This window comes from Haliotis asinina, chromosome 7 (genome assembly GCF_037392515.1).
Source record: "Haliotis asinina isolate JCU_RB_2024 chromosome 7, JCU_Hal_asi_v2, whole genome shotgun sequence".
In the NCBI taxonomy this organism is placed as follows: Eukaryota; Metazoa; Mollusca; class Gastropoda; order Lepetellida; family Haliotidae; genus Haliotis; species Haliotis asinina.
The window spans coordinates 50849949-50873707 of NC_090286.1; the positions used below are offsets into that span (position 1 = coordinate 50849949).

General features: G+C 37.3%; 1 protein-coding gene across 1 annotated transcript; it reads right to left on the reverse strand.

Annotated features, from left to right (window-relative positions):
- Nucleotides 1-302: 302 nt before the first annotated feature.
- Nucleotides 303-18499, reverse strand: LOC137291257 (glutathione peroxidase-like). The gene is made up of 6 exons (XM_067822559.1): nt 18402-18499; nt 12615-12712; nt 7753-7900; nt 6713-6861; nt 5981-6065; nt 303-3447 (listed from the first exon to the last, which is right to left on the reverse strand). Exons 1-6 carry the CDS (start codon nt 18402-18404, stop codon nt 3409-3411), a joined length of 522 nt encoding a protein of 173 aa, XP_067678660.1. The 5' UTR covers nt 18405-18499; the 3' UTR covers nt 303-3408.
- Between the last annotated feature and the right edge of the window lie 5260 nt (nt 18500-23759).

Genomic DNA, 23759 nt, shown 5'->3' on the forward strand with positions numbered 1-23759 from the left:
CTTGCAAATAGCATCAAAATTTATTCAATGATTTTTTTGTTCTGCTCTGCACACAGAACAATATCAGACCCACTAACATGTTGATATATTCTTACTTCCCTATGCTTTTCAAACATAAGGAATAATTCTGTGGAAATCCAGCTCACAATTTTTAACACTATGGATGAAACTAGTGTCTTAATGTAGCTTTGGACCCAAAGAAACATAACACATTGGAAACATTTTAACCAAAATATATGACCATTTGCTCAAATTCGAAGAAAAGGCATCAGCCTTCAGCAAATACAACAGATACTGATACAGAAAATTAACAATCGACAATTTATTTCATCTGATTGAAGAAAACTGGCAGAAATGAGAAAACAAGACAGACATAAAATATACATAGATTATTGTTTGTCAAAATACATTGAGTACACTAAAAATCAAGTTATATAGACCGGTTAAACATGAGATCAAGGCTAAATTCTGTGAAGATTTACAGTGATATGAAGTTTATTCTGAGATACTAATGTTTACTGAAACTGATGATTCCTACTGGACATCTGGCACAAGGAGAGGCCTGCTTTGCAGAAATTATATGGCTACAGATGACAATTTTTTTTAAGCCATGCTGGAAATGGACAGTGGTTTATTGGTTTGATGTCAAAAAGCTCAATGACAAGAAACTGTTTAAATAACAATTATCATTATATTCCGGATGAAATACTTTTTATGGACATGTTTTGTTAAAGGACAGTCGTAAAGTATCTTTTTCCCTTTAACTCAAAATGTTTTACTGAACAAATTGTATCAATTCGATTCGACAGTTTGGAAATCTTGGAACAAAGGATGGATGTATCATGTAATACTTCTAACGTAAAATACAAGAGAAGTTTTCCTATGTAGAAATATGTAACCACTAAACATTTCTTACATGGTACCAGAAGTAAAACATGAAACTGTATGAAGAACAGGACTGAGTTCATCATTAACAAGTAAAGATATTACATTGACCCAATAGCTGTCTTGGTACTAGTTATATAAGAGCATTCAGTTAGCATAGTCTCATTCCAAGAAACAATTCTATAATCTGAATCAGTCTTCCTGATAACAGCATAACCAAGTGACTACTTGCTTTCTTAAAATGTTGTTTTGTTTCAACAAGAATTTACTTACGGAATAAGTGTAAAAATGACTACAAAGTCTCAGACATGACAAAATCAGTAAAAGACACAAATCTAAAGTAAACATGAATTAATCATTGATATTTCAAAAGATGACACATCAAAAATATGATAAACATCCAAAAATAAACAATTTTCCATTAAACTCATTAATACTGCCCTTTAACATATTCATCTGAGAAAGTATATCAAAAGAAAGTATTATTTGAAGTAGTCAATCTTAAACAAAAATGCCATTTTCCAGTTCAACTCTAACGTTTCACTTTCATGTGATATATGAGCAATCACCCATAAGAAAAACCTAGCACAACTTCACAGTTCAACAACCACCTTGGCTTCAATCAACAACATAATGTGACACACAGTGATAAGCGATATATTTCACTTACACTCCACACACTAATTCACACAGGAGGTAATGCTGCAATCAACATGGACTCGTGAAATGAAATCCATTCTGTATATTTTTTCTTTGCCAGTTAACATTGCAAATATTCACTATAGTGACCACTGGAGTTCTTCGGCTATTTCTGTATAGTATTTTCCTTCTTGTGGAATGGAATGTAACATAATTTACTCAAGGTCATCCAAGAATTTGAAAAAGGGAGTGCTTGCTACATTGACTTAATAAGAAACAGGTCAGCAAGTGAAGTTTTGGGAACAGCAAGTTGTGTGGGGAGGTTGGCATTCCTTGTAAACATAGCACGCATCTTATGATACGCCATGTGATTGTAATACCCTCACTTTACGTAATGCATATTCTATATACTCATGGTTACCGGAATTTAAAAGTGATTAAGATGTTTAACTGCCTTGAGAAACAATCCTGGAACAAGATGGCAAAAAACATAAGGAACTAGCTATAAATTGAAGGTGTTCTGCTTCAAATGTATATGTTCTGGCCAACTAACGGTCACACTTTGAATGACATTGTATTAAAGAAAAATCAAAGCCTGTTTTCCTGTTATGACAAATAGAACAGGACAAAATGTGTTTGTTGGCCATATCTGGTTCATACATATCCTTGTCCCCTGAACCCCTGACCAAAGGATGTACATGAATCATCAAACTGATAAATATCTAATGTCTAATATCCATATATTAAAACTTTTATTAATAGAAAGATAATACAACAAATGTATATTTCACTAGCTCATGTTAAAGCTTCTGTCATCTGATTAATAGTACCAACTACTTTGGACCGACTTGGACTAGTCTTAGATGGTGGACTTGTATCAGTCTGTGAGGGTTAGGTTAAAAACTGGCACATTGATGCAATTTAAGTGTTATGAGTACAGAACAGACAGCACTAAAACATAAAAGGTTAAAAAGCAATGAAAAACTTAACAGGAATCACTCGGAACACAACTCTTAAGTATATGCATAAATAAACAAAATTAAATGTAACTTAATATTCTGGCAAAATACTGAGAATTAATCATTTTTTAAGTATAATACAAACTCAGATGTTATTTGCTGAAGATAAACTTGAGTATCTTGAACATATACCGGTATTCTCAGAATGAGCAGGGTGAGTGATTATTTGAATAAAAGAGAACATATAACGAACAAAGATCTTATCTTTTAGTTCATGAAATGAAAATATATTTCATGTGTCAGATTTGAAAATTGCATCAAAATAGAAAAATATGGTTTTAAATGGAATCTGACCAATGATTTTCAATATTTCTGAAAATCATATTTTAGTGTGATCTTTCGAAACATATTTACCTGGCAGTGCTTATGATTTTTTGACAATGACCAAATCAATATAAAACAACATGCATATTCTACATACTCAAAACAACATTTCAGCATGTTCAATGCAAAATAAAAAATACTGCAACCTACGAAACTGGACAGAATGAACCAAACTCCCAATTGTCATTAGTTCCTGAAATTTTTAAACAACCTTTCTTTAAATTCACCTCATACACACTCATAAACAGTAACATACACATCTGGTATATAAATAGACTTGCAGGTAAATATCATATACTATTACACATACAACTAGTCACTACCCATTGTTGAGTCCAGCTAGGTCCAGCACTGACCAGTGTCCAGCCAGAGTGGTTTGTACGCCAGCAAACCATCTCCAGTCAATCCCCTTCAAGGTTTAGGGATCAACCTTCATTCATTCTGACTGACGCTGAAGCTGGGTCTAGACAGACACAAGATCTGGATGGTGACTGTGCTGCAGCTTTACATGGTAGTCGTGGAGGGCAACAATCATAGGACACTACTTGTTGAAGTAGGGTTCAAGGTCCTTCAACATGGACTGAAAATATACAACACAATCAAATTAATACATGAAAACAATGGTTCAAAGAAGCTGAAATGAAGACATGTAAAAATTCTTTAAAGAGCACTGATCCAGAGCAGCTGGTATGTACTCTTGACAATACATATCTGTTGGTGGATGGTGAAGTGACCAGCTTTAAATCCTGACAGGTATTTGTACAATGAATTCTCATGAAAATAATTTTGCAAGTGTTTGAAAACAACTCATGTATAGGCTTAATTAATCAAAAATGTTGGTTTTTGACTTTGTGTACAGTGTGGGATCAGCAGGTTTTAGAACGATTACGTCAGTTAAATTCCATTATCTTGCTTGGGCAGGTACATGTTCTAAATGAGATAATATAAATAATAGTAAACATACACAATAATTCAAAGTAAAAATAATAGACAAGTTTAACTGATTGTGTTATTCAAGGGGAGGGAACATCACTAATCTCAAATTCGTTTATTCTTAATTTTGAAAATGCTGCATCTGTACGCTCTTTCATAATGAGTAGTCTCCCTTAGTTTCGTCAGCATCTGTTGTGGATAGCAAATACAAGTTTAGCTGACTAGCTTTGTATGAACCTGAGTATATGTTTGTTTGTTTTCTTATTGACAAAATACCTGCACAAACTGGGAACAAATTATATCGTCTTTATTTTCACTTTATATTGCAAAACTGCATAAGAGAAAGATTTGTTTTCAAAGTATAATTCAAAAAGAAATCATCTACATTGAGAAAAACAAACCTTTGCATAATATTTTGTACTGGTTACCTCACTTTTAATAATATGTTCTTTTCCTCATTGCTTGCTATAATTTACAGTAAAATAATGATTTATCATTTGGTATAAATCTAAGAGAGCACACAACTTTTGATGAAGTTATGGAATTTTGAGTAAAAACGCTTCACACATTCATCAATAGCTTCACATTTGTTAAAATGGTCAATCAAAATATAGCTGATTGAATAGCATGTCAAAATGATGTGACTATATTACATTCACTTTTTCCGATGCACCGCATATCTCATGTAAATCATGATTTGGTTGACAATTGTGCTTTCATTGACATATTCATGTCCCCGTCATCTGGCGCTCATATCCTTGCACATTGCCTGCTCACAGCACTATGTAGTATCCACAGTCACAAAACGCTATCATACTTTCCAATACTCTCTCAACTTCCTGGGGATTATACAGCCAAAGTTAATGCTGTCTGATAGGTGCAATGAACTAAACACTCACATTGTCAACACATCCTCATGGGTACCCATTTTACAGCTGGGTGACCTGAGACAATATGGATCTAAGTATCTTGACCAAGTATATCATGCAAATGTGCCCATGTCAGGACCTGAACCTAGGTGCATCCATGGGGGACTGAACTTCAGCACTGCAACAGGCAGACCACTGCACTATTGCACTCTATTATGATATACAATCACTTGTCAATTATTGCTAGGTACATATTCAACAATAACTATCAGATCTAGTTAAGTATTCCATTATGAAATCTGCGTAAGCCATCTATCAAATGTCATATATGTTTCCTGTCTAGCAAATCACTGACATGAGCTCTACATGAACTAATGTTACCTGAGGGTGTCGGGGTGTTATACCCTTCTCCCTAGGCAATCTGTATTTCCTCCACTCTTTGTCTGGGGATGATGTAGCTAGACAGTATACTCAAGGATAAGTCCAGTTTGGCGTTCAAGTCCTTTTATTTTTTGTATAGTTTTTCACAAACAAAGGTCCTCAAATATTTCCTAGTTGCTGGTCTAAGCACAACATTAGTTTACAACATCCTGGAAGAACTTGTTGGTTTCTGGTACAACTTCTGATACTATAAGTTCATCTCAGCCATTCTCTCAATATACAGAGAGAACCTCTCGAGTCAACGGTGGGGCCCAGAATCGCGTACCACTCACCGGACAACTAACAAAATAGAAGTCATGACAATTTAGGCTCCTCCCCTGAAATAATGTCCTACGTCATACAAAAATGACTCATACCCAATCTTAATAATTAGTTACTTTCATTAGTCCCTTTCCGAGACTTTATCGGTACCATCAAATTCTTCCAGTATAAAATATCTTCGTTAATCAACTTTTAGCCATTCATCAACCAAACATTGACATATCTGACAAAATATCAAATAATATTTCAGACTGGTAGATGCCAGAAGATACTTAAACAAATTATTTCCGATCCTCTGCGTGTCCCTTTTATTCACACACTGACCATTAGTATCCGAATGTCCATCTGCCTAATCATGTAGGATCACAAGGTCCTAGTTTATGTCAGTTTAGAGAAATTACCATTTCCCCACACAAAAGTGAATCCATGAAAATTTGGTCACTTGGTCAATGCACTTTCCCAGTACATTGACCCTTCCTAACTTGACTTCAATTTTTCCTTATATTTTTATCAAATATTTTATAAACTTTTTAACTCTAAATGTCTTGGTTATACTAACATCATGACATCCATTAACTACGGGACACCTGTCAACTACATCATACCTACCAATGGTTCTGTATTGGGAGCAAATCTTTTGACAGGCTTTCCTTCACGATCAATGATGAATTTTGTAAAGTTCCACTTGATAAAACTGAAAACAAGACATATGTGTGAGTAAGAATTTCCATGTTATTGTTATGTTTTCAGTCTGTACATACAGAACTGAAAATAGTGTTGACACTACAAAAACTGATCCGAGAATATTACTGCAACCTTCAATTGGATTCCGCAATCTGCATTATACAAACGTATATAACTAACTTAATATACATGTCACCATAACCACTGACTCTCAAAATTCCAATGTGCCCCAAAACTGCACTTCTCCAGTAACTGAACAACTGCATTGTTTTTATGGTTCAGATCTGCCAAAAATTGTTTTTCTTCATTAAAACACAAACTGCATTGTTTTGAAGATTCAAATGTACCATACTTGTACACTGCAATACTGCCATAATCACAAATTGCATAATTTCTGAATTAAGATGTACTGAATACTGAAATAGTTCAATAAACACAAATTGCAGTATTTCTTAGATTCAGATGTTGCAAACATTTCAATACTTCAATAAACACAAACTGCATTACTTCTCATATTCGGACATTCCAAACAATGCAATACTTCAATAAATACAAACTTCATTATTTCATCAGTTAAATATTCCACTAAATTTTACAAGAATATAATATAAACCTTATCACAACTACATCCAAGTCATTAATAATGACACCACCTACTTTCCAAATAGACCTTTCTGTTTCTCCTTGAGGAACTTAAACAGTGGATGTGCATTGTTTCCATTGACTTCAATCTTGCTGAACATGTCGAACCCAACCTGGAACTCCTTCTTCACAAATCTTTGGATTTGGTCGTTTGGCCATGGTTCCTACAAAACACGTAACCCTCATATATCACAAACAACCAAGATATATCACAAACAAACATGGCAAAAACATTTCTGTGTATTACAAAAATAATAAACGCCACATCAATGGGCATGTCTAGTCAAAAGGAACAATCTTGGTTGTAAAGTAGAGAATTCATCTGAGTTCTGGTCACATCTAATTGGTCTACATTTCACGATAAAACATTTGGCTGGCAAATTTGTTTTAAACCTTCATCAACTAGCATTGATATAGCTCATATGGAAAGCTACAATATTATTTTTTCAACTCTTTCAGCAAGTAAATTAGTACAAGTAAATGATATTGCAAACTGAAAAACAAATTTCCATGTTATCACATTTCCTTGACATTTGTCTATTATATTGTTGCTAAAACCACTGCATCAAGACCCAAAGACTTCACAATGACACCACATTCTCTGTTTGGAAGAATTCTAAACACACTGATTTGTATGTTGTACACAAGCAATCAGGGTTTGACCTAGACATAACATAAATTACATGTTAACTAACAACTGCTAGATTTTCACACTTTACCTGAAAATTTGCACTTTTGACAAAAAATTAATTGAGAAACTAATTGTTAAATTACGGTAATTCAAAGTCATAAAATTATATAAACAAATACAGTTTCGTTATGACTGTTACCATCCCAGTGTGTGAATACTACCTTCGACACTGTAACAGAATATGAGCAACATGACAATGTGAATGTTATAACAACTAATTTGAACATTTCAATTTGTCAATAATACAGTCTTGTCCATTACTCTGACTTTCAAACAACCCAGTTGAAAAATATTGCTTTGACTTCCAATTCCGCCTATTTCAGGCACCATTTGATGATGAATGGCATACTGCCTCTATACTAACCTGCCCCCCAAACTGGTTGCATGGAAACGCAAGGATCCTCAAGCCCTGTGACTCAGCATAATCGGCGTACAATTTTTGTAGCTGAGTGTAGTGCTTCTGTGTGAATCCTCATTTGCATGCCACATTCACAATGATCACAAGGTTGCCCCTGGAAAATAAACAAACAATACTTTGCAACTTTGATAGAAATTAACTTTCTTAGACTAGACCTTATAGACTGCTATTGTTTAACTTTCTTAACTAAAATTATCTCCGATTCAAAACAGAAAACAATGGCAAGTCTTCTTTACACAGGTATATTTTATGCTCTTAGGGTGACTTTGGGGTATGTGTAACCATGCCTACAAAGAAACTGATTCGCAAATGACCCCATGTTTTTTATTACACATAAAACATAAACATACATGCTAATAAGTAGTAGATCTAGAGTGTTTATTATAAACAGGGCATCAAATGCTACCCTCGCATCTCAAAATCTATTAGTGGATACTAAACAACCTTACATGTAATGCCATTTTTATTAAATGAGTTAATAATTTGATCCTGAATCTTTAATGAGTTTAATAAAAATGATATTTCACAGAAACCAGTTTAGTATTCTGTTTATTACTAGCCAACATAAATTGACAGAAACTGTGGCGAAATTGCCTACAGCGTGAGGACTCACAGCCTTTCTCAGAACAACAGCATTTGAGGTTTTTGTTTTGGAGGGACAGGTTTTACTTTTCTCTAGAAAGACCTCTTCGCGGGTTTTACTTTTTGTTAGTAAGACTGCTTCCCAGGTTTTACTTTTCCTAACTTTACATGACATAAACATTCAAATGATACATGAGTGTTTGAAATCAACAGAAAAATATCGTTCAGTTTTAAACTCACAATACAAATGTTTTCCAAAGCGAGACTGGAACTGTAAATCTCACATTCGTAGGTAGATGCTCTACTGCACAGCCACCGGGCCGACGAGGGTGGTGGGGTTAAATTATCTACTTATAGTAACTGTCATTAAATGGATTTTACGCATGCTTCAGTTATTGTTATGTAGCTTCATTAAATGATCATCTACATTGTAATTACCCATCATTGACCGTATGTATGTTAGAGAAAACACTTCTCCTAGGTATTGGTAGACAATGTAAAACCATCAGGGTCAGGAAATCCCTCCCCCTCAGGTTTTACATTGTCTACAAAACCTCAGAGGCATGTTTTCTCCTATACGTATCACCAACTATCATATCTAAGAGAAATACATTCATACTAACAAACACAAATAAAGGCAAAAAGAAAATGTATTTCAACAGATGTAATTGAAACAAAACTGACAATATTCTCTAAAATATACCTACCAAGCTAATTCTTATTTTATTTAATGTTTATGTGTAACAGGGTGCAAAATGCTGTATTTAAAATAAATTTCATAATGAGGTCTGTGTAGGGTAGGTCATAGTTCATACCTTATAAGTTATATCAGCTGTGCTGATTGGCCGAAAGTTTAGAAAGAACTTCTCACTGACTGTAAGGTTATGCCCATGCTTTTCATACAAGGCAAGATGTTCAGTATTTTCTTTCTGGCTGACAACTCCATCAGAAGACACATGGTTTGGTCTTGAGGAAATTTAAGGTTAGTTTTATGTATTGTAATATATTTTATCAAGGATAAAACAACAAAAATATTTCAGTTGGTTTATGGCATTTAAAAGCATTGCTGAGAGGCCATGGAATGTTGAGATAAAAATTTTCTAATATTTTGATGATGTGTTTGCATAAACCTATTTGTATTGCTTTTGAGGTGTATTTTTGCATAGCATGTATAATTTAATGTACTGAGGTGTTTGAAGAAAACACCAGTCAATTAATTCAGCCTATAGCTGGTAATTATGTGTAATTTAATAGCTATATTCATAATGTTCTTTTTAATATTTATAATAGCTATCACTGGCCACATGTCCATTTATTTAATGTTTCGGTAATGTTTCTTAAATGGTTAATTGCATTTATATCATGTTTATGTAATGTTTATACATTATGTTGTATATACAGTGTTCCCAGAAATTATTGAGAAAATCTTTGTTTTTTTCTAATGATGCTAAGATGGAAAAGGGGCTTTCACTATGCACTAAGCATACTAAATAAGGGAGACAACTCTTGAAGGCTTAGAAGGCAGCTCATTACGTCAAGAGTTATCTCCCTTGTCTGAGCAGACAGCTTCCTGTGTTGACATGGCAGAATTTACAGCAAGAGAGAAAAGAAAGCTCATTCTAGATGATTTTGAAAGGGGTGAGGCTGATGCTAAAGTGTTTGCTTGTAGACATGGTATTCCTCTGTCTACAGTATACAGAACTTTGAAGAATATTCAAACAGGAACCGGGATAGAGCACAAAGCAGGGGCAGGTCGGCCTAGGAAATTCAGTGTTGTGGATCGCCGAAGACTTGGGCAGATTGTGAGTAGGGGCAAATTGAAAAGTGTTGAGAACATCAGAAATGAAATGATTAGCAGAGGAAGTCCTCAGGTATGCAATGAAACAGTTAGGCAGGAATTACAGAGACTTTATTGGGTGAAAAAACGTGGAATTCCCTCGCCGTTGATGAAAGATGCACAAAAGGAAAAACGTTTAAATTGGTGTCAGGCTCATGAAAATCAAGATTGGGATAATGTTTTCTTTTCGGATGAAAGTTCTGTTTGGCTTTCCCCTAATTGTGTGAAAATTTGGACCAAAGATACTGTCAAACCTATCTACCAGCGACCAAAACATAGCCCGAAGTTTCACATGTGGGGTGGCATATCGGCTCGCGGAGTGACGCCATTGTGTGTTTTCACGGGAAACTTGACAAAAGAAAGATACGTTGACATTCTAAATGGCCACCTTCTTCCGACAGCACAAACATTGTATGAAGATGATTGGATTTTCCAGCATGATAATGACCCAAAACACACTGCGCGCTACACAAAACAGTGGTTGTCGGGCGAAAATGTTCAAGTTTTAGACTGGCCCAGTTACAGCCCAGACCTAAACCCAACTGAGAATGTGTGGGGAGTCATGAAGGACAGAATAAACCAAAAGGGACTGAGAAATATTGAAGATATGAAGGCCGAGGTGGTCCAATATTGGGATACCCTTTAACACGATTACCTACAAACTTTGATGGGTAGTGTGCCTAGGCGTATTCAGGTATGCATTGCTGAGCGAGGAGGTCTAACAAAGTACTAAAACAAGACTGAGACTGTAAAAGGATGATGTTTTAACATGTTTATGTAAGTAAAACGCCAGAAGTTAATAAACGTAATGAGTTACATGACGCAACATGATTCTCAATAATTTCTGGGAATACTATAAATGTGATATTTAAATGATTCTGTAACACACGTACATTATTTTACAACATGTTGCAGAATTGATCTCTTGTGGCTGTAACAAAATAAAGAACTCTGCCTTAAGGCTGGCACTTTGTTGTCTGTGGGACTAGCTCATTTACATGTAAATATTACTGCTTGTTTCAAGGGCAACGGCACATCACTTTTATTTGTGCACGTAACAATTTTTATTGCCATTTAAAAAAAATTATTCTGACTTGGCCGCATCCCGTTCATCCACTTGTCAAATATGACCAGTATGAGAATGAGTGTCTGGAAGAATGAGTGTGACTCAATCTTCCACTCATTAACACATGCTAAACTTCCAAGGCTGTATTTCTGACAGAAAAAACAACAAAAATGTGTTCCTCCTGCATCACATTTTTCTATCAAAACTTTTTAAAAAAGTCCTACCGCCCTTGTCACTGTAGAAAAAAATGTGCCCAAGAAACATTTACTTCTTTTTATGCAGCCTTATCAATTCACAAGAAACATGTACATAATGCAACACACAGTTTATCCTGAAAAACTGACAATTTTGCAATTTGTCATTTATCTATAAAGAACAGTCTTGTTGGAAAAAACATTTACAATATATTTTCATTATCGATGTCAAACACATCTCCAATTATAGCAGTTCTGTTGACTTCACTACAACCAGTTTTCTGTTTTCAAAGGCATAAAATAAGTTATGAGACAATTATCTCCCACTCTTCTGAACCCTATCAGCAAGCTTCATCATGAAACAGCAAACAGAAATGTATGAAACAGAAAACATAATACTGTCTTCAGAACTCACACAGCCTGTACACATGCCATGCTGCAAGGTTTAACAGAAATTCACATATTGCCATAATACAGCAGGAGAGAATGTTTAGTTATTAGTTCATTCAAAAATACATCGAGTTATGACCCATCTGTTTCAGACATGTAGCAGGGTGCCACCATTGCAACAGCTTGTCACTAGTTATTAGGATCACATTCCTCACACCCATAATTGCAAAGAAAAAAAGTGAAACAAGTTACATATATATATATATACAATGAAAGAAGTATTTACAAAGCAGCGTGTGTTCCCAGAGACAAGAAACATTGTAATGACACATTCCTAACTATATGTTAAGTGGAGGCTGAAGCAAAAGCAAGATAGACCTGAGCTGAAGCTAGAACCACCTTAGCAAAGCAGCATTTATAAGTAATTTACACATTATGGCAAGATTTGCACAAAATCATACTTAGTTCTTTATTTTCACATATCACATTCATATTCTAAACTACATAGACAACATGTGTATAATTTCATTTATGGTGAGTTTATTGGAATACTTGCACTCGGATAAGATAAACTGGTGGTGTGTTATGAACACTGCTAAACACCAATCTTGCACAGAGCACATGTTGTATAGAGGACATGTACACTGTTTATGTTATGGGCATGGTTCAGAAACATTATGGCTAGGACTGGTATCAGCGTGATAGGCACCCCCTGTTATCAAGATTGTGATATATATACCTGTATTTCTCCAGGGAAACTTCATTGCCCTCTATGTCCTTGGCTGTAAACTCATAGATGGAAGTGGCCTTCTTCCAGGCATTGGGATCCTCTGTCGCCTGTCAACATTCAAGGATAAAATAATGACACGCCTTGCCACTGACACCTTGCCAACTGCATGAACAGTTTGCAGCAGTGCCATCATGTCTCTAATATCAATGGCTGAGTACTGGAGTGAAGATGAGGTGAGGTACACATGTCCTTTCTTATCAGATGAGGGATAGCCAAATTGTCATATATTAATCACAGTGGACCATCAACAGATTTATGGGATGCACCAGTCATCAGACCACCAAAGAACTCGAAGACCAAGAGAGCCTATCCTACAAGATGATCGTCACTGCGCATTCTGAGGGTACACAACCAGATGCTCACAGTGATATCATCAGCATCAACAAAGTTGGCTGACTGAATCAGCAGGACCAGTGATGAGATTATGACAAGTTGTCAATGTTCTGGGCTGCTGGACAATTTGATAATTTCAGGGCATGTACTTAACCAATCTACATCATCTGAATCATTTATGTTGGGTGAGGAACGTGTGATGCAGGTCACGATATATGAGGTGTACACAACATGTACTTAAGGTTGGAACTTGTATCCCTTTCCAAAATACTTAAGTTCACATGGGCTTGATGGAGTTATCATTTAGTGTTGCAAGCCCCTTTGGTTTAGTTAAGTTACACCTTTTTTAGCTAAAGCACCATGTGTTTAGTCTTTTTTGTATATTATTTTTAGTTTAGATACAATTAGCCTAAAACTAAAGTTAAATTTGTTTTCATGCAAATGAATATTACACATCAATAGCATATTGTCCAGAAGGTCGACGTATGAATACACAATACCACCTAGAAAGTGATCAAATGTAACTCATGTTACATATAGGGTTACACTGTTTTGAGTAAAGTACTGATTCTAGTACTCTTATTGGGTTCCATTCCCATCCCAGATTCTAAACCCTCAGACTCAGGCACGTAATTGCCAGCATATATCTATAAAGTCAACCACCTAATCCACTCAACCACCACAGCTTCCACAAATCGTAAAACAAAATATGGGCTAGAAATGGGTGGTATTTACGGTGATACTTCATTAATCTATAGATGTATAATAGTGACTGGCATTTAGCTATCATTAAGGACTCCAGTAGTATTACTGTTATAAGAAAACATCAGTTTGCCATTGACTACATTATATGCGAGAGAGGGACACACCAGTGAATAAACCGAGAGATAAGTGTTTAACAAATAATAATAACATAAAACTGATCAAGAACTGTCACTTTATAAGTCATGAAAGAATTTACACCATATTAATATTTTCTGTGCTGAAATGGCTTTTTCTCACATAACCCATTCGAAAAGCAAACATTAACTACTGATTGATCTTTAATGGTTGAAAATAAATGTAAATCCACTGAAGCACATTCATAATTGCCAAATAATACTGACACACAAACACTTTTCACTTCATCATTAACCAGTACAAAACAGAGTTCGCAAGATAAATTTATATTTAAAGGTCACAAGCAACCAAAAAATCAAACATAATTAAAATACAATTATCAATTATTCATGACACATAATATACATTGCTGCGTGTATAAAAATAAATAAACAAAATTATAAGCATACAATCATGATTCAAAAGTGTGATATTTTGTACTTGGGCTTACTTCCCTCGAAACGAAGCCTTCGGAAGACCGAACCCAGTTATAGCAGGTGGGGGTGCACTCAAGTGTAACGACAGCTTCCGACTGGCAAGTTCATTTGCTGATACGCCAAGGGCTCATTTTGTGTACACAGAGATGATCTGTTTGATGAGCATTCTAGAAGTATGGCGAGTCACAACAAAGTAAGATTCTTTATGGATAACAACTTCTTTTATTGTACTTAATGCGTCGTTTCTGTATGGATTCATATATCATTGTCAAACAAAATCATATGCACTAGAAGAGGTTGTTATCCATAAAGAATGTATATGAGGATGTTGGATTTTGTAGATACATGTTCTCTGAATTTGTGTTCGATCCAATCAAAAATCATCTCTGTAGAGATGGTGAACTACTGCGCAGCTGGAAACTGTCATTTGTCCAAGTACAAAGCAGGCCTTGAAACTGACAAGACTTTGCACCAGTTTCTGTCAGATCCAGTCATCCGAGGAAAATGGATGTAGTTTGTTTGCAACCCACACACATAAAACATGTCATCTGGACAAGTTTCACACCTGCCTAATTATATAATGTGGCAGACACAGAACTCGGGTGCACAGGTATTGCCTCATAGGTGTTAAGTTCAAATTACATGTGGTCAATGATTGAAGCTGTGTATTGCATATTGTCGTTAGCAGACAGGCAGACGGACATATAGGTGTCAATAAACCAGACATTGAGCTTTCTCTGACAGAGGCTGCTTACCACAATCAACAAGGTTTTTTTTATTTAACGAGTAGATTATTTACTTGTTTGTGTACACAACCAAGATTAGACTACCGCTCACGACCCCATACTCCGGGCAGGCATACTGTTTCAAGCTCCGTGAACCTAATCACTGCGCATGCATTATGGGCACATTGCAGCACAGCTGTTGAAACCACTTTTTCCCCCAGCGCTGGGGGAAGTTTAGTGAATCGTTTGAACTCTCATTTCGCAGGGTTTTTTTCATCACATTATTTTCAAGTTTATAAGTTGAATTGGCATTTTTGATGATTTGTTTCGGTACGTGCATACCGAAAGGTATCAGAATCTGCAAAGTTGTATTTTATGTTGCATGTGACCTTAATTATCTATATCAAAACTCCTTCGCTGGGATTTTAATAGGCATATGAGTGGAGAGAGAATTGCACGGTGGTCATTTGTTTGTCATAGGTTACAATAAAATCAAACAGGCTTTTTTTCTATGTGTAATTGTATACCTTATTTGATCATTTAACATGTATTTAATGTGCTGGTGGGATCTGGACAGTTGTGACTTGTTTATACAGAGCCAAAGATAATTTTTCAAGCAATTGGGTATTTACTCCCATGTCTGTTTATGCATGAGTAATTGCATTTCTTGAGGAGTAACTAGCATTTTGTGTACTCCCACTAGTTTAAAGAATCGAGTACTTTAACACAGAGTTTCTTATCTTTATTGGGTACTTAATTCTCCTACTTTTATAAATATAAATGCATCTCAATTGTCTTAAAGGTTTTAATAATTGTTGTATTGCCAAACATTTGGCAGGCATTTCTAAATACTCAACATGGAAGTCATGTGACTATTATAGTAAATCCTGGACTGTGGCTACGACTACAATAGTAAATGTATACACAGGCATCACCTGCCATCAGCTAATGGTGTTGTAGAGTTTGGCTGCCATGACAAATCATACGCAAGCTAATTTAGTTAATTGATTAATGTACGCAAGGTATTATAGACCTATTGGGTTTTAGTGATTCGTATGTGTTTTTTGTACTCCCAGATTTGAAATTAATTGAGTAAATGAGATATTTATTGAGTAATATACATAAATACACGCCTTATCTGGAACTCTGTTTATAGACAGCTCTACAATCTCTTTTTAACAACAGAAAATGTATACTTTGTTTCACCATTTAACACACTGTAAGAGGTTTATTCAAAATATCTCCTTAGTATATCTACAGTATTGAAGATGAAGACGGTTAGCCTAGCTACCGCTGAGGAAGTTTTCAATCAAACCCTGGTGTCATTGTGGTCAAGTATGTTTCTTATCACACCATTTGAGACACATTTCTCACAGTTTGGGTTGTTGGGTTTTTTTTAGTTTGGGCTGCTCAAAGTCAAACTCGGCAGATGTTTGGATTCATTGTTCAGGGTGCGTTAACACTGTTATAGGCCTCATGTGTGGCAGCTATCACCTCACGTATTTCCTACTGACAGGGTATTACAAGCACTGTGTACAGGACTGCAGCTGTTTCACACCTGCACTCCATTCTCTGGCTACACAAATACGGTACAGGTCAGTTTGATATGACCTCTACCATATCTAGGCTGAAACATTGCCAATGTGACGTTAAATATTAACTCACTCACTCACTCAACCATATCTAGATGTCTTCAAGTGTCATGTCCAGAGGGTTTATCTTCAGTGAGTTGCTAGCTGTCATCAACATGACATGCCTGCTATCTAAATTCAGAGTAGCAGTTGAGTAATGGAGTGGTCACCTCTGCCTCTAGGTTACATCCCTTGAAATTTTGAAAGATTTGCCAGATTGATGTTTCACACAAGACTAAGTGAAAGAGTCTTTAAGCTGATAACTAATTTTCTTTCATAAAATAATGCTATGGCCTCTGGTTTGATGTTCCAGCCTGAAGTATACCATTTACATTATAGAGTAGAGAGGACAGCATGGTGCAGAAAAATCATGTAGCAACATCAGGATTTCTGGGATTCAAAACCATAGGGAATGTCTCTGCTATAGTCATGCTATAAGAGGACAGAGCACAGTTAGTTGTCAAACACTTGTTGAACCGTATTTACAAAATTTACAAACTCAGTTCAGCATGTTTCAAGCATAATTGCCTGTGAGATATGGTTTCTAGACACTGAAACGTTTAGCTTACTTCAGTCTGTTGTACAGACCCTGAAGAAAATATATCCAAGAAAGCCCATGCAAGTCTAGAAAATGTGGCAAGTCTAGATCTGAAAATGAAGAAAGTGTCAGGGCTCCATTTCATTAGATTATTTTTCTTATTATGAATCTTTTTCAGTAAAATATGTTCATTTCAGAGACTAATTGTGAGTCTAAGCTCACTTCGGCTTCAAAAGTAAAACTTGTTACCAGATCACCGAGATGTTTAAATCAGTGTTTTTAATCATTATTGTTAATCCACAGGAAGATCAAATTCTAAACATCAGCATGGACAGGATGCACTGCACCTATTTTTAGGAGAGGCTAGACTGTCCTTTTACTGACATATAATAGAGCTTGTTGTCAGTGACTGTCAGTTACCAGCTTGAGGATAGGCCATAACTAGATCAAATACACTATGTCATACATTAAAGTTTTGACAGATGAACTATCATACTGAAGTATCACTATCAAGATAATCATGGCTGGGGCAGATGAGGAAAGGCTGAAGTGAAGGCCCCTGAAGTTAAACCGCTAACCTCCCCCTTACTCCCTATCATCCAGCCCCCCACCAAAAATATGAATGACCAGTCCCTTTCAGGTTTACACCTTATCAGAGACCACATACGGGTATATGGTCTCTGCACCTTATAGGTAACACTGCATTACAGGCTCTCATGAACAAAATTCTCACACCGCCTAATTCTTCTTCAGACATCATTTGAAGGCTGGGTATTTATCAAAGTCCATCTACACTCGCCGACACCTGTTTGAACTTGATTCTATGCTTACCTGCACTCCCAAGCCATGTTTGATCTGGGTCAGCAGGAGTGTCAACCTTTGAACTGACAGGCTGCCAACACTCTCTGTCAGTAACTGTTTGACTGGTATTCTAGAATTTGGTGGGTAATTAACAAAACATCCAACTTACAGAATAAATCCTCCTAGCTTAATCTATGTAAACATGTTTACGTCGATACACCACTAAACAGACTCCATCAGTAGCGCTGAGCTAGTGTAAGCCTTGGGTTTACATAATGGATATTAATCAACGAAGGTCTCTGATTTACACACCCATATGATCGGAAACACTTTTTATATGTGTTTGAAAATAGTTCATAAGCAATATGAAAAAGATAACTGTAGTACATTACCATTTCAGCTCCTTCTCGACAATGAACCTTTCCGCATGTAAACAAATGTTGGAATAGCTGACCCACTCCTTACAGCGATGACACCGGGCGAAGAAGTGGACGCATGCGCTGTTTGGAGTTCTAAGCGAATCAAGTAGTTTCGTATATCGACTTACTATCACGTACAACTGTCTCACTATATAGCGTGTACATTTACACACGTAGGTGCATTAGAGAGAGTGAAAATCGTGCCACTTCTCCTTCACCACAAAGTTCTTACAATGACTAAGCAATATCGTAAATATCACTACAAAGAAATACGTGGGGTGGCTGAAAAGTTCTGAACCTAAATACATGAACTCAAAAGCCACGGTTTGCATGAACCTTGCATTACTCTTTTACGCAACTTGTACAACGAGTGCTGACTTTAGTGACAAGCTGCACTGGAATCAGATACAAAACCAGACAAGGGTTTCTGCTGGCACCAAGTTCCCCAGGCATTCACTGTTGGTCGAAAATGGACAAAATTGGGAAGCGAGCAGTCATCAAGTATCTCCACATGAAAGGGCTCACCCCAACAGCCATCCATGCGGACATGGTGTCAACTTTAGGAGATGATGCTCCTTCCTTTGCCACTGTTAAAAGGTGGGCAGCCGAGTTCAGGAGGGGAAGAGAGAGCCTCCAAGATGACCCAAGATCAGGAAGACCCACAACTGTTACCACTAAGGAAAATGTTGATAAAATATCAGGTATTATTTTGAAAGATCCAGGAATCAGTGCACGCTGCATAGCCAACAAAGTAGGTATCTCTAAAGAGAGAGTTTCGAACATTCTCAGCAATAAACTGGGCATGACAGAGAGTTCAAATGCCGCAGACTCCTGATCAGAAATGCTCCAGATTTCTCCATTCGGTAGAATTTGTGTTGTCTTGAACAGACACTGCTGCTGTTGGACAATTTTGTAACCATGGATCAGGCTTGGGTCCTCCACAAGAACAGCAGACAAAACAGCTATACAACAGTCAAAGCTGTGCCATCATATAGCATCTCCAACAGAGAAGTATGTTGGGCAATCTGATACAGCTTTGCCTCTCTGAGATTCCAAAGTAATCCTGCAGATAGACTACATGCAAAAGGTCAGACCACAAATGGCCAGTAATGGCTGGTCTGAAAAACCTTTATCAAGAATATCAAGACACATTTAAAGGTGTGTCATTCGTTACGGACAATGTACTTTGATGTCTGGCTGCCATGCAATACTTATGTTTGCTTGAATTCAGTTTGAACAGCATCCACCAGATGTAGGCTCCCATCAGATTTCTGCCTTAACTTGAACAAAGAATATCTTGTTAAGAATTACACAAATGGTGACATCAGTTCTGCCATGAAGGATGTAGTCACTATCAGAAGGAACCCATCTACACCGTTGGCATCCAGGCATTGTTGCATGTTGGGTGAAATGAGAAGACTTCAGAGGGGATCATGTTGAAAGATGATTGCAACCAATTCTATCTGTGCAGTCCATCAAAATTAGACTCAGAGCTTTGCATCCACCATTTGTTGAAAGAGTCAATCATTCGTTTGCAGGTATAAGCAGTAACGCCTTCATTGAGCATTAGACCCCTTCCAAACTAAAATAAATTTGTGAATGTGAAATTTACGCAAAATACAGCTTTCAACTGGACCAGAAGCCATCACATTTTGATGTGCTCACATTTTTCATGAGATGTGTATAAATACAGAAGAGTTGTTTCCAGTCAACTGTAACCTTTTCTCTTGAACACAATATTTTAGTATAAATTGGGATATGGCAGATGGTTTAATTGCATGTACTTTCAAAAATAATGTCATTTTCATCATAATTAAGAAATGTAGATCAAAACATTTATACAGTTTTGTGCATCCTCTTAGAATGTTCGTATTTAAAAGAACAAGATCAAGCGAAAGTCAGTTCTGTTTGTTTCTGGTACTAACAGCAGTTGTGTGATGTAATTTATTTAATGCCTCAGCAGGTTCAGAGTGATGGTTTTAATGCCTCTACAAAACCCATATGGTGTGGACTGTAGTGGTATCTATTATTAGCGGTCTGCAATGTCACCAAGGGGCGACAACTGTGGTTGTCTGGACTGAGACGGCAATAAAACATGGCTCCGCTCACAACGGCTCGTTAGTGGTAATTACGGCTAATTACGGCCCTACATCCTGATACAACATGGTGTCAGAACTGGGATCTGGTGAGACAACTTATGGACTCTCAATCAAACTCAAATTTTGAACTTTTTGATCGGTCGTCACTCATTGACAAAGCTGTAACTGTGTGTAGCGTGAAATCGTGCTGACTATCGTCCTCTTGCACAGATTATAAGTTGCCGCGCTCTCTGCACACACATTCTCGCCGTTGAAGAAAAATCGTCCTGACGCACGGTCCTATAGTGATAAACTCGTATCGGCGAATGTTCAGTGTTCATCATGAATAACTTGAAGCCACCGCCTCCACTGGAATTAATTGGCAATATTTCAGAGAATTTGAAGATATGGAAACAGGAATTTGAACTTTACAAAATTGCAAGCGGACTCGAAAACAAAGATGCAAACGTTATTGCTTCTACATTTCTGCATGTGATCGGCAAGGACGCTAGACAGGTTTATAACACGTTTGAGTTTGCAAACGAAGATGATAGGGGAAAATGTGAGGTATTGATGGAAAAATTTGAACAATATTGTAATCCCAGAAAGAATGTGACATTTGAAAGGTATGTATTTGGAACCAGAAATCAACAAAGTGGAGAAAAGTTTGACTCTTTCTATACTGACATTCGAAATAAAAGTGCCAGCTGTGAATTTGGAGATCTGAGAGACTCACTAGTTAGGGATAGAATTGTAATTGGAATTCAGAGTGAAGAAACTAGATCAAGACTATTGAGAGAGCAAAATCTCACTCTTGAAATGGCATTAAACATATGTAGAACAGCTGAAGCTACAGAAAGTCAAGTAAAAAGCCTCCAGGATGATAAAGCTGCAAGTGTTGGATATGTCAAGAGAAAAACACCATCTGCTAGAAAACAAAGTCATACCAAACCAAAATTGCCGAGTAGAAGTAAACTTCAAGCACAAAATCAAAAACTTCAAAGGGAAAATTGTCCATATTGTGGTAAGGAAAAACATGACAGGAAGTTTTGTCCAGCTAGACATGTTTCGTGCAACAGTTGCAAGAAACGAGGACACTACGCAAGTGTATGCCAGTCTCAGAAAGGATATGTGCGAGCTATAGATGAGGATGGATATGAGGATGACTATGACTGTGGGCAAGACGATTCACAAGAAACAGTATTTCTTGGCTCTATCAGCAGTGATACTCCAAAACAGAGAAGTCGTCGTTACTTCAACTTGCAAGTTGATGGCAAAACTATCACTCTCAAAGCTGATACAGGGGCAGATGTTAGCTTAATATCTCAGGACATTTTCGACAAAGTGTTCCCAGGTAGACAACTTCAGAGTCCCAAACGAATTCTGAGAGGAATTCAGAACCAGCTGAAAGTAGTCGGGTGCTTTCATGCTACTGTGAAGTGGAAAGAGAGAACTGTGAAAGAAACATTTTATGTTTTGACAGAAAGTAGTCACTCACTTCTGAGCTGTGATGCCAGTGAGGACCTCGGATTACTCCAGTTCTGTTCAGCAGTCACAAAGGAGGATATGGTTTCAGAGTTCCCAGGTCTGTTTGTGGGTCTAGGTGAAATTGACAGAACAGTCCTCTTATCTCACAACTTTTATGACTCCATTTGGACGATACTGTTACAAACGGTTGCCATTTGGAATAACTTCAGCGCCTGAGTATTTCCAAAGACAAGTGTCACGGATATTGGAAGGTCATGAAGGAATTACAGGCATCATGGATGACTTTTTGATCTACGGGATTAATGACACAGAGCATGATGAGCGTGTTAGACAGACACTCTCCTCTCTACAGAAGGCAGGGATTACTTTGAATAAGGACAAGTGTGACTGGTACTGGGGTGAGCAGCAAAGAGAGGCATTCTCAAAGATCAAATCAGCTGTCAGCAGAAGGGCAGTTCTCGCTATATTCAACCCCAAACCTACCAACGAAAGTAACAGCTGATGCCTCATCATACGGGCTAGGAGCAGTCTTGTGTCAACGCCACTCTAGAGACTGGAAACCTGTTGCCTATGCGTTTCGTTCTCTCTCTGACACAGAAACTAGATACGCGCAGATTGAAAAGGAAGCACTGGCTCTCACATGGGCTTGCGAGAGATTCCAGGACTACCTCATTGGTCTTCAGTTCACACTGGAGACTGACCACAAACCCCTAGTTCCACTTCTAGGTCTGAAGGATCTTGATACTTTGCCTCCAAGAGTTCAACGCTTTAGGATGAGGTTGATGAGGTTTGCATACACAATCAACCACTTGCCAGGTCGTGAACTCTACACTGCAGATACACTGTCTCGTGCTCCAGAGAAAGGTTCATCACGTTCTGACCTGGAGGAGGAGGTACAGGCCTTCGTGAACGCAATCAGTTTTCCCGCCTCAGACAAGAAATTGGATGACATACGACGTCACCAACATGAAGACGACATCTGTAGACAGATTCTTCAATACTGCATGGAGGGCTGGCCGGAACGACATCAACTTAAGGGCATTGTGTCACACTATTGGCCTTACAAGGCAGATATCACTGTCTGCAATGATCTAATTCTCTGTGGTGGGAGAATTCTCATACCGGCAACGTTGCGCCCCGGAATTCTGGAAGCACTCCATGAAGGACATCAGGGCATCACGAAGACACGAGAAACAGCCAAGCAATGTGTATGGTGGCCGAACCTGAGCAAGCAAATCGGTGAATTTGTCTCTAAGTGTCATGTATGCGTTAAGAAGTTTGACAATCACCCTGAACCTCTGCTGCCATCAGAAATGCCAGAACGCCCATGGATGAAGGTTGCTTCAGACTTGTTTGAACTCAACAAACAACCTTATGTGCTAGTTGTGGACTACTACTCTCGTTTCATCGAAATTGCGAAACTCAACAGCACATCATCGAAAGTGGTGATCAATCATTTGAAAAGTATGTTTGCCCGACATGGGGTTCCTGAAATACTTGTATCGGACAATGGTCCTCAGTATTCTTCATTGGAGTTTGCAGAGTTCAGTAACGAATATGGATTTTGTCACGTCACAAGCAGCCCAGGTCATGCATCTGGAAACGGGGAAGCAGAGCGTGCAGTGAGAACGATCAAAACTCTCTTGAAATCAGCAGACGATCCGTATGCTACACTCCTGAGCTATCGATCAACACCCTTAAGTTGTGGATACAGTCCTGCTGAGTTACTCATGTCCAGACGTCTCCGGACGAAGCTGCCCATCCT